This window comes from Loxodonta africana, chromosome 3 (assembly GCF_030014295.1).
Source record: "Loxodonta africana isolate mLoxAfr1 chromosome 3, mLoxAfr1.hap2, whole genome shotgun sequence".
NCBI lineage: Eukaryota > Metazoa > Chordata > Mammalia > Proboscidea > Elephantidae > Loxodonta > Loxodonta africana.
In genome coordinates, this window is record NC_087344.1 from 121,031,040 (window position 1) to 121,044,146 (window position 13,107).

The 13,107-nt window shown below is 41.1% G+C and overlaps 1 protein-coding gene across 1 annotated transcript in view; it reads left to right on the plus strand.

The window, feature by feature from the left end:
• The window catches only part of GIPC2 (GIPC PDZ domain containing family member 2), a 104,192-nt gene that overhangs the window by 76,383 nt on the left and 14,702 nt on the right, over positions 1–13,107 (plus strand). Inside the window, exon 4 of the mRNA XM_003411122.4 lies at positions 10,888–10,994. Coding sequence (XP_003411170.1) covers positions 10,888–10,994 — 107 coding nt within the window. The remainder of the gene's footprint in view (positions 1–10,887; positions 10,995–13,107) is intronic.

Genomic DNA, 13,107 nt, shown 5'->3' on the forward strand with positions numbered 1-13,107 from the left:
TTTGTGGCGTGTGGCAGAAGTGTTGGATGAATACCGAATGTGACTGATAAATGTGTTTTCAATTGAAAGATTCAGCTGGATATGTAAATATGTATTCTTTTCTACTCTAGTTTTAAACTTTCATTTAAAATATTTCTGGGCTCATATTTTTAATCTGAGAAAAGTGAAATTATTATAAACTTTAGTATAACTATTTATGATACAGAAAACTTTATAAGCTGTTTTTCCCAAGACCGTTATCCTAAACAATGACTGATTTCTTAGAACTATAATGTGTTTTAAGAAGCATTTGGAATTCATGACAGGTAGATAACATTTTTAAACTGTTTTTAAGCTTAGTGCTTAAACTAGCAATGTGGGATGAAGGAATAAAAAATTATGCTAAAATGTAAACGGCTTCCTTTAATATGACTGAATAGTATGAATATAATGTACTTTATTAGGAAAACAGCAATTATGCAGATAATATATATTCTGATCCAAGAGTATTTGTACAATGGGAATTGTCATGTAATTATAAGAAAATGGATCTAACAAATTATGCTCAAAATTTGGCCAGAGTATGTTCTTAGAAAAAGATAAGCAATTCCATTTAACATATAGGAAAATGTTTGTGATAAAGGAATGCACAGTTAAAATTTTAAATTTTGGGACCCAAGCTAGGTTTTCTGTCAACTCTTCTGAAAGCTGTGTGTGTGTGTGTGTGTGTGTGTGCGCGCGTTAGAGGTGGATGTGGGGAGACGATCATATAAGCTGTTTATGGACAGTGCCATTTGTGTATGTGCAAGCATGGAAAGGTCTTTCTGGATAGGTTGCTTCATAGTTTAGACACAGTATTAGTGAGGTGTCTTTCAGTCATAGTGGAAAACCATACCAAACTGCCTTAAGCACAAAAGAGTATCTTATAAATCAGTGGTTCATGAATGATGCTAGCATTAGCAAGACTCCATCTAGGAAAAAAAAAAAAAATCAAATCAGTTGCCGTTGAGTCAATTCCAACTAATGTTGAACCCCATGTGCTTCAGCGTAGAACTGGCTCCATAGGGTTTTCATGGCTGTGACCTTTTGAAAGTAGATCAACAGGCCTTTCTTCTGAGGCACCTCTGGGCAAGCTCAAATCACCAACCTTTTGGTTAGTAGCCTAGCACTTAACTGCTTGAGCCATGCAGGGGCTCCCACATAATGTGATCCAAACCCAGTTTCTTGCCTTTTCTTTCTGCTCTGCTGCCCAAAGCATCATCTTCAGGATTCAGGTTCTCAAGGTGGCAGTCAGCAACTTCTGGGGCCATCTCCTTCCATATTCGCATAGAGAAGAATAGGAGGGTGCTCTTGTCTCAGAACTTCCAGCAAGAGTTCTGAGATTAATTCTGACTGTACCAGCTTAGGTCACATGCCCACCTCTGAAACAATCACCAGTGAAGAGGATCAGTTGGCTTGGCCCATTCGTATTTCCCACCCCTACAGCTGGGAGCAATCTGCTTCCCTGAATCACCAAACCAACCAAATCAATCAAACTCACTGCTGTCGAGTCTATTCTGACTCCTACTGACACTATAGGACAGAATAGAACTGCCCCGTAGGGTTTAAAGGCTATAAGTCTTTACAGAGGCAGACTGCCACGTCTTTCTCGCATGAAGCAGCTGGTGGTTTCAAACCACCGACGTTTTGGTTAGCAGCTGAGCGCTTAACCACCATGCCACAAGGGCTCCTCCCTGAACTACAGTGATCCCTAAATGACAAGGGGTTACTGGGAAGGCAACCAGTGAATGCCTATTACCCCTGGTAACTCAAAGTCTTTAATAGAAGGTAAAATCAGGTAGTGGTTCCAGAGTAGACCTGCCTGACCTTTTATTCCAGCCACTTTCCAGTTGCCTATGACTTTGGTGAAACTATTTCACTTCTCTAAGCCTTGGTTTCCTAAATAATAAAATTAGGATAATAATTATAATAGCTATCTCATAATAATATTGTGAGGATTAAATAAGAGAGCATATGAAGACATTAGCTGTTACCTGGAACATATTAAACGCTCAGTTAAAAAAGACATTACCTTTAAATTTTCTTTCCCCAGATGATTTACATCACTGTGCCTAGATGAATTATTGTGTGTGTGTGTATTTATTCCTTTGAAATACAATCACACTCTAATAATCACACTAGTATTGTTGGTTGCCAGACCTGTCTTCTGAGGAGCCTCTGTGTGGGTTCCAGCTGTCAGTCTTTTGGCTGGTAGTCGAGCCCTTTCCTGTTTGCACCACCCAGGGTTTCCTAACACTGGTATAAGAAATGGCATGAAATGGTTGATAGTAGCCATTGGTAGAGGAAACTTACATGCCTTGAGAGAAGGTCTGAAGATGAGGGCAGGAAAGGATTTGATACAGACTGGGTTACTAGCGTCTGTTCCCAGGGTGGATTGCCTAGTTCAAGTGGGTAATCCAAGCTAAGTAAGCCAAAACATAGTAGTTTTCAGTTATTTTGTATATTACCCGAAGACCATGGTGGTCTGCATGAACCCTAGAAAGTGCAGATTCAGAGAGCAAGGATTACAGTACTTCTTCAGTGCAGTGCATGGGAGGCAGGCGCTGGATTTGGGGCCATAGTTATTCTGGTCACGAGAGAGCCATACTCTGTTGGGATAAGGGATATTGACCAAGCCTTCCTAGAGTCTAGGTTAAAGGTCAGAACTTTTGATGCCTGCAGGGGCCAAGCAGTAACCTAATCCTACTGCAAGAAAAACAGGGACAGGTGAGGTCCGTGGGACCTGGAGAGCTGCAGGCCCCAGGTAGAGCTGTTGACCCTCTTATTGCCCTGTAAGAATGTGTCTGTCTCCAAGAGCAACTTGAAATTCGAATTTTTATCAGAAATCACCCAGTGTTTAAAATCTGGTAACTAATTAAAAAAAAACAAAACAAACAAACAAAAAAAAGAACACTGCAAACCCAATAAATGTATTTGTGGATCACATGTAACGGTGAGCTGTCTGTTTGCAACCTTGGCCTAGGAGAATTTGCATAAGTCTTGGTGCCAGGCTCACCAAGCAAACTCCTGTTGTCTCATTCCCACAGGACCCAGTGATAAGAAAGATTCTAGTGAATAATTCCCAGGACAGTTAGAGCTCTTGCTAACTGAGAGTCACCCATCTGGAGGGCTCTGAAACATATACTCTCCACTCCTTGATTTTGGTGTTTTCTCACTTGCTGAATCCATGGCCCAGAACACTTTCCCCTCCCTTTCCCTGTCTTCTTTCCCACTTAGCCTTGCCGTCTTAGCTCTGGATGTTCAGGTCTCTGGACATCATCTTCCCTATGAAGTTTCCCCCTCAGGATCATGAGGATGAAGCATAGGAACATTTGATACCATCCTCACTTTGTGATGTGATGATGCCTGTTCCTTGTGAATTTGGTTAGTGTGAATCAATCCCTGAGGTTTAGACCAACTCGGAACACTGAAAAATGTAAGCGTGTTTGTGCCTGCAAAGCTCAGGGTCATTGGGGCATACATTCTGCAAAACTGTCTGAGTTGACAGCTGGCCATCATTTTGATGTTTCTCTTGATGCTGGGTAACTTGACGACAGAAATTTCTAAAACTGATCAGTTAGTTTGGTGATGTAGCTTAGTTCACTTTTCTATGGGTGGTTAATGAAGGGGTCTGGTCACTTGCCTACATGGTATCATGTAACCCTAGTAGGAGGTGTTGCCAGGTGAGGGGTGGATGAGATCACAGAGACCAGGGATTTCACTCTCCAGTTCTCTGGCTCTTCAGTGGGCCCTTCTCCTTCCCCTTCCATTTGAATCCTCCCTACCAATAAGATGGACACCAGAGGGCCTCCACTACTGAGTGCTCCCATGAGGTGCTGGGCTTAAGCTCAGCCATTTTGGTGAAAGTTGAAATGGAGTAGTAATAAGAGAGCCAGTTGCCCTCCTCTAAACTGAAGGAGAAAATTTGCTTGTTTTCTAGAAAAGATAAACAGAATAGAGAGACATTTGCCCCTGGTATTCGAAGTTACAACTTTCTGAACATTTGAAGAGGGCCCTTTGCATATTCCTCATTTTCAGAATGAAAACCAAGGCAAATGGTTTTGTGGGGAGGGTGCGGGAAGAACAGATTTTTCTTTTGACAGGCTGAAATGTACCAGCAGAAACAAATTACAGACTCTAGCAGCAGCATTATATTAATATGGGCCAGGCCACTGGGCTAAGCTCCTTTCATACATTATCCCTTGTAATGCTTAAAACAATGCTGTAATTAGGTGCTTTTCTCATTTTACAGATAAGGAGGTATTGCACAAGTTTACACAGTTTGTATATGGAGGAGCGGAGGGCTTAACCCAGGTGCTCTGATTTCAAAGTCCATGCTCTTAACCATGAGACTATAGATAACAGTACAGATTCAACCAAAATATTAATTTTCTTGTGGGGTAAAACCATTGTTAATAGAATGCAATTGATAAACTTACAGGCTTTATGATACCGCATTGGAGAACAGCTGCGTGTGAAGGTAGAGATGATCAGATTTCAGTAGTAAAGACCTTTCAAGACATTTTGTAAGGGACAGGTTAATAACTATCTTTTTGAGATGTCAGAAAAAGAAAAAGGGATCTATACTTTCAGGTGAAATCTAGTGGGAAATGTTAGAACTTTTATCTCACTGATTTGAACTCCAAGTGATTTATTTCTTTTCTGTGACCAAAATGTCACTAATTTTTTTTCCTTCCACCTACTTTTCATTCAAGACTGCCATCCATCTGCTATGTTACCCCTTTATTACTGTTTGTAGATGTTCTGAAGGGTGTCTGAGGTCCTCAAAAGAAGTCTGATTCTGTTAGGTACACCTGTTGACCCACTGTGTTTCCTAAGCATCCCAGTCTTTTTGGGCCATCTCTTGTCCACTGAACAAGAGCTGGGTAGAGCTGTGTCCATCTGAGTCCACCTCCCACAGAAGTCATGGTCCCTGCCCCTGCTCTATGACAGTGATGCTCCAGGCTGCAGGCCAACAAGGGCCATCGTGGGACCAGAACAAGGCCCTATCTGTGCAAAAGTGGGGAGAACTCCAGTTTTCCCAGTGTGTCACCCTTTGTCAGTTGGGGCATCCAAACCATGTTTCATGTGCCCCTTTTGAAAACAGCACCTTGGGCTTTGCCAGCCCACCTTCTTTCCCTAGGACTCACACAGTGGTTGTTTGATTGAAAAGTGAGATAGATAGCCATCTTTCTGCCCTTTCATTTTCCCTTCCCTCCATTCTAAACTTCAGAATATAGCAGAGGCTAGGAGTTGGTCTGAACGTTGACAATGCCAGTTAAAATGGGACATCATAAAGAATGATACTTTTATATATAAACATTTTAATTTACCTATTTTTGATATAAAAGGCCTTTCTTTGAGTAGAGGATATAAATAGGGGTCCTGTGAAGTCTTTCTTTTGTAAACCACACCATAATGCATTGTCTTTGTGTTATATTTCGTTTTTTAAAAGAAGACAAGAATTTAAATATACTCAATAAATGATCTATGTGAAATCCCAGATTGTAAAAGATATTCTTCCTTATCTCTTAGAGTCATCTTACCACACCAGTTTTTTTTCAGCAACTCATCTTTATTTTTTGCAAAGCAGTCAATCTAATTGCTTTTTTTTTTATTGTGCTTTAAGTGAAAGTTTACAGTTCTAGTTTCTCATACAAAAATTTATACATACATTGTTATGTGACCCTAGATGCTCTCCCTGTAATGTGGCAGCACACTCCTCCTTTTCACCCCAGATGTCCTGTGTCCATTCAACCAGCTTCTGTCCTCTTTTGCCTTTTCATCTCACCTCTGGACATGTGCTGCCCATTTAGTCTCATGTGTCTACTTGAGCTAAGAGGCACTCTCTTCGTGAGTATTGTTTTATGTCTTGCCGTCCAGTCTAATCTTTGTTTGAAGAGTTGCCCTTGGGAATGGTTTCAGTTCTGGGCTAACAGAGAGTCCAGGGGTCCGGAAGCCATGTCTTCTGGGGTCCCTCCAGTCTCAGTCTGACCATTAAGTCTGGTCTTTTTACTAGAGTTTGAGTTCTGCACCCCACTTTTCTTCTGCTCCATCGGGGACTCTGTTGTGTTCCCTGTCAGGGCAGTCGTTGATGGTAGCTGGGCACCATCTAGTTGGTGAGGTCTCAGGCTGATGGAATCTCTGGTTTATGTGGCCCTGTCTGTCTCTTGGGCTCATATTTTCCTTGAGTCTTTGGTGTTCTTCATTCTCCTTTGCTCCAGGTGGGTTGGGACCAATAGATGTATCTTAGATGGCTACTTGGCTAGCTTTTAAGACCCCAGATGCCACTCACCAAAATGGGATGCAGAACATTATCTTAATAAGATTTGTTATGCCAGTTGACCTAGAAGTCCCCTGAAACCATGGTGCCCAGACCCCGCCTCTGCTACTCAAAGTGTTTGGTTGTATTCAGGAAACTTCTTAGCTTTTGGTTTAGTACAGTTGTGCTGACTTCCCCTGTACTGTGTGTTGTCCTTCCCTTCACCTATGATAATTCTTATCTACTATCTAGTTGGAAACCATGGTGGTGTAGTGATTAAGTGCTACAGCTACTAACCAAAGGGTTGGAGCTCGAATCCGCCAAGTGCTCCTCGGAAACTCTGTGGGGCAGTTCTACTCTGTCCTATAGGGTCGCTATGAGCCGGAATCGACTCGACGGCACTGGGTTTGGTTTTTTGTTTTTACTATTTAGTTAGTGAATACCCCTTTCCTTCCCCCCCCCGCCCCATAACCATCAAAGAATGTTTTCTTCTGTGTTCAAGCCTTTTCTTGAGTTCTCATGACAGTGGTCTCATACAATGTTTGTCTGTTCATGGCTGATTAATTTTACTCAGTGTAATGCCTTCCAGATTCATCCATGCTATGAGATGTTTTGCAGATTCATCATTGTTCTTTATCGTTCTGTAGTATTCCATTCTGTGACTATACCACTATTTGTTTATCCATTCATCTATTGATGGGCACCTAGATTGTTTCCATCTTTTTGCTATTGTGGATACTGCAGCAATGAACATAGGTGTGCATAGATTTATTCTCATGATGGTTCTTATTTCTCTAGGATATATTCCAAGGAGTAGGATTGCTGGATCATATGGTATTTCTATTTCTGCCTCTTTAAGGAAGTGCTAAATCGATTTCCAAAGTGGTTTTACCATTTTACATTCCCACCAGCAGTGTTTAAGTGTTCCAGTCTCTCCACAACTTCTCCAACATTTATTTTGCATTTTTTGGATTAATGCCAGCCTTGTTGGGGTGAGATGGTATCTCATTGTAGTTTCGATTTGCATTTCTTTAATGGCTGATGATTGTGAGCATTTCCTCATGTGTCCTGGTAGCTGCTCAGATGTCTTCTTTGGTGAAGTGCCTATTCATATCCTTTGCCCATTTTTTAATTGGGTTATTTGTCTTTTTGTTGTTGAGGTTTTGCAGTATCTTGTAGATTTTAGAGATTAGATGCTGATAGGATTTGTCGTAGCCAAAAATGTTTTCCCAGTCTGTAGGTTGTCTTTTTATTCTTTTGGTGAAGTCTTTGGTTGAGCATAAGTATTTGATTTTTAGGAGCTCACAGTTATCTAGTTTGTCTTCTGGTGTTTGTGCATTATTATTGATGTTTCGTATTCTGTATATGCCAAGTATTAGGGCTCCTAGTGTTGTCCCTATTTTTTTCTTCCATGATCTTTATCATTTTAGATTTTATATTTAGGTCTTTGATCCATTTTGAGTTAGTTTTTGTGCATGGTGTGAGGTATGGGTCTTGTTTCATTTGTTTCTGGATGGATATCCAGTTATGACAGCACCATTTGTTAAAGAGACTGTCTTTTCCCCAATTAACGGACTTTGGGACTTTGCCAAATATCTGCTGCTCTTGGAAACCCTGGTGGCGTAGTGGTTAAGTGCTATGGCTGCTAACCAAAAGGTCTGCAGTTTGAATCCACCAGGTGCTCCTTGGAAGCCTTATGGGGCAGTTCTACTCCGTCCTGTAGAGTCACTATGAGTTGCAATTGACTTGACAGTAATGGGTTTGACTTTTTTGGTATAGGTGGATGAATTTACGTCTGGATTCCCAATTCTGTTCCATTGGTCTGTGTATCTGTTGTTGTACCAGTACCAGGCTGTTTTGACTACCGTGGCGGTATAATAGGTTCTAAAATCAGGTAGTGTGAGGCCTCCCACTTTGTTCTTCTTCATTAATGCTTTACTTATCTGGGGCCTCTTCCGTTTCCATATGAAGTTTGTGATTTGTTTCTCCATCTCATTAAAAAATGCCATTGGGATTTGGATCAGGATCACAGTGTATCTGTAGATCACTTTGGGTAGAATAGACATTTTCACTATGTTGAGTCTTCTTATTCATGAGCAAGGTATGTTTTTCCACTTTTGTAGGTCTGCAAAGCAGTCAACCTAGTTTTCATAGCAACAATAAGTTTTTCCCCTTGCACTCATTTAGTCAGTTCGTGCACTTTATTATTACCTTATATAATTATGGCAGCAGATATAACTACCATAAAAGGGTTTAGAGCAAACAGGACTACTTCTTGGTGCCATACAACCCAACTCTGGGAGTATCTGTGCACCTATGAGCCGAGTGCTCTTGTGCCTTAGGTGGACACATAGTCTGTACGCTTTTCAGGAGGACTTGGGAGTTTAGTGAATCAGCTAGCTGCAGGCTCATTATCAAAGTCTGTTGTAGAAGCCTCTTCCCTCTCATAATTTGGCACCAAGAAAGGCCTCGTGCAAATCCATTCTTGTGAAGTGATTTAGGGCTTGACCTGGTTGATGGGACAAAGTAGGCCAGACTAAAAACGTTCATAATCTTCAAAACATTCAAAAAACACTGAACTTTTTTCCCCTGTGGGTGAACAGGACCAGCCTGCCTGTTTTCATGTATAAATAGGTTAGTTTATGTACCTCAACCATAGAATCATAGGGAAACGTGGCTAATGTTCCCTTAGCAGTGAGAATAACCTCTCTGGAGCTGGTTTCAAGCTAGAACTTAAAATTTAACTTTTGCTTTGGTGCCACCAAGTGGTTAGTTTTGAGATATTACTCTAGGAGACAAGCTGGCTTGACAAATACATAAAGGTAAAAACAAAACAAAACCCACTTCCGTTCTACATACATTTTCTTCTAGCTACTGGTGTTGTAGGTAAGAGCAAGATAAGACAGAGGCATCTACTTGGGAGGGCAGCTGACTTCTCAAGCAGGGATTACAATACCTGTATGAAGTCCCCACTTTCAGAATCTGGGTCTTTAGCTTTGTAAGTACTAGAAAGCTTTTAGTTTTTTTGGTATATCTAGAGTTTTTAAATTTTACAGGAATATGTCATACTCACCAAACTTGTAAGACTTGTCGGTAAGTCAGAATGCCGATGTATTACTTTATAATTAGAAACAGATATGTGATGGTAAATCAAAATGAATGTGTTGGCCAAGCAGTTCATTTTCTGTAGAAATCTATATGGGAAGACAGATTATACTGGGTAGGTTTCTTGATGACATTGATTATCCTCAGTCTTCACCCTACTCTTTCACTCATTGATGTTACTGAGTGAACTGGAGGGATGACTCTTGGTGCTTTGGAAAAACACAAAAATTAAGCATAAGGAAAGGTGTGGTTTCCTGTGAACTCTCACTCCCTCTTCTCTGTCTTCTGTGGGGAATGCCTTCCTTAGAACCTGTTCCTAGCCTCCCTCTTTATCTTTAGGACCCTGCTTCTCTCAGTATGTCATTTCTGAATTTATCCCTTGTGCTTCTACATGGTGGGGTGTGGTTGAGGAAAGAACATGGACTTTGGGATCACAAGACTTGGATTTGAATCCCAGCTCTGCTTCTTACTGAGTTCAATTTCATTATCTGTAAAACCAGGGCAATAACTTGCCTCGTAGGTTGTATGAGTGTTAAATGGAATTTTGTACATAAAGCATCTATCAGAAGGTAGGTACTTGATTATTAGTTACTTTGTTCCTCCATTCTGTTGGGACTTGACTCTTTCCCATCTTCACAACTTGGATGAAGTCCAGCCGAACCTTTACCTCTGCTTTCCTACCACCTGTATTGTCTTAGGCTGGGTCCTCTAGAGAAGCAAACCCATTGAACTGTATATTCCCAAGTCTGTGGGTCAGGTGGTAGGCTGGAGGCTTCTCCTGACTTATGTAGCTGTAGGGTCTGATGAACCCCTGAATCAGCAAGTCAGTAGGGAGGCTGCTGGCCCTCGGGCTGTGGAGGCTGATAAATCCAAGACGAGCAGGTGAGATGGCAGGCTGCTGGCTCCAGTCCCAAGAACTGGAGATCAGATGATGAGGAGCCGAGTGTAGGATCCAGAGTAGAGCAAAAGCCAGTGAGCTTTGCCAGAAAGTCCATATATATTGGATGCAGGCCATGCCCCTGGAAACTTCCTTTCAACTGATTGGCTGCTCATAGCAGATCTCATCATAGAGGTGATTACATGATTATATAACTGCCAGACTATGTCATAATTGCCAAACTACTGAAAATCATGGCCCAGCCAAGTTGACATAGAACCTTAACTATCACATATATCAGCCTTATAATAAAACCAACTGTTTTATTTGTTCTTTTTATGGTTTCTTTCTTATAAATTCCAGACTTTTCCATCAGTATTTTTCACATATTAACTTTTCTTTTCATAGGCAGTACTCATTTAGAGACTCCCATCTGAGAATAATGGATGGAGGGTGGATTTATTTTGTTTTGAGAAATTCTATAAAAAGGTATATCTTTTATCAATAAAATTGCTGCAATAATTGTAGATAAATTTTGTGATGGAAACTACATTAGCTTTTACAGCAACCTGTTGGAATTCTTTCTGAATGTATTTACCTTTTCCCATTCATTGTATGTTTATAGAAATAGAGCCGAGATCAAAAGCTGGGAAGTCATCAGCAGGAAAAACTGATACTGGAAAGGGGACACTTCGACTGAGATCAAAAGGTCCTGCCACTGTGGAAGAAGTGGTATGTTATAGTCAATTAACTCCTATTTTGTTTGGAAATATATGGATGATCATGTTTATTAGAGCTGGAAATAAAGGTAAAATCACAAAGTTAAATAAAAAGCCATATGTACATTCTAACTAAAGCATGAATTTTAATTCACTGCCTAATGAAACAGTCTGAAAATCATTGAAAGCATTTAAGAAGGAAACATAGAAACTAAGTGCATAGGGACTGTGATCTTTAGCAGTCCTCAGCTATCTGCAGACAACTTTTTCTAGAGTCTATAGACATATTGCCTGGCTTAGAAACTTAAAAGAAGTCAACCGAAGATCTCTGGGAGCCAAGAAAAAAGTCTCAGGGCCACCTGCAGAAGTAAGCATATTTCAGGAGATTTAGTTAATGAAAGTTTATATTCCTGAACTCTAATCCCTTCAGGCAGAACGTTTTGTAGTTATCTTTGACTCTTCTCTTTCATGTCCCACATGCTTTCCATCAGTGAATTCCAGTGGATGTACCCCCATGATATACAACAACCAACGCTTCTCACCACCTCTGCCCCCACCACTCTGCCTTAAGGCACTGGCATCTGGATATTGCTGTTGCCTCCTACTTGTTGCCTCTGCCTTTACCCTGCTCTTTCAGTCTGGGCTCTGCATGGCAGCCAGAATGATACTTTGAAAATACAAGGGCGTGGGCGAGGGGGCGGAGGAGGGGATTTTGTTGCTTCTCTGTTCAAAACCCTGCAGTGGGTTCTCATGTCACTCAGAATATAAAAGTTAAAGTTCTCATACTGACCAAAATTGTGTAATTCCTGTTATTTCTCTCATTTCCTGTCATTCCCCTTGGTTCCCTGTGCTTTAGCCATGTTGGCCTCCTTGCTGTCCCCAAACACTCCACCTGTATCCCCAACTCAGTGTCTGTGTACTTGCATTGCCTCTACCTGAAGGCCTTGCCTTGCCTTATTTATCTGCATGGCCCTCTCCTTCTTGAGGTTTCTGCTCAAGTATCAGCTATCTAAAAGCCTTCTCTGAATATCCTGTATAAATAGCAATTCCCATCACCCTTCCCACTGTACAGTCTTTCCCACCCTTAATTTTCTTTAAAGTACTAAATATCATATGACTCATTATACCTTTACTTGTTTACCTTTTGTCTACTGACTAGCTTATATGTTTTGTTCACTGAAGTATATCCCCAGCACTTAGAACAGTACCTGGGTACATCAAAAGAACTCAAATCTTTTCTGAATTAATGGTTCATTTTAGCTTGAGAAAAGCAAGGATTGCTCTGATTCATTAGTTGTATCCATGACCTTTTCAATTGCCTTATATGCATGTGAAAGCGGATAGTGAAAAAGGACAGTAGAAGAACTGGTGTATTCCAACTGTGGTGTTCGTGAAGAATATTGAATATACCATGGACTGCTAAAAGAACAAACAAATCAATCTTAGAAGAAGTACAACTGGAATGTTCTTTGAAGTGAGGATGGTGAGATTTTGGCTTGTTTCCTTTGAACATGTCACCAGTAAACACCGATAGTTAGAAAAGGACATCATGTTTGGTGAAGTAGAAGCCAATGAAAACGAAGGAAACCCTCAATGAGATGGATGGACGTGATGGCAACAAGCATACCAACAATCATGAAGATAACAAAGGCCTAGGCAATATTTCATTCTGTTATACATGGGGTTGGCTTGTGTCAGAACCAACTTGATGGCAGTTAATAACCACAATGTCAGTGTTTGAGTGAAGAATACCAGAAGGAGAAGAGAAAGCGGAAGGAAAGAAGAGTGGAAGAAGAGGCCAACTGAGGTTAGGGGTGGCAGTGCAGCAAATTTGCTCACAACAGTAAAGACAGTGGTGATGAGGTGATTCTGTAGGAAGAGAGGAGGTTGGGCAAGCATCTGAGGCTCAAGAGCTCCTGAAGGCAGAGGCCCAGGCATCGGGTACTTCTAGTCTCTCTATTTGTAATACTGGACTAGGACTCTTCGTGTGTATGAAGAGCAAAGGAGTGAGGCAGGTGAAAAGTTACGTGGCTGTTTTCCAGAGTTTGTTGGGTGACAAAGCCCAGGATCATTCATGGCAGTGGTTCTTTGGAGCAGAGACACTCAAGGAACCATGAGGCCAAGGC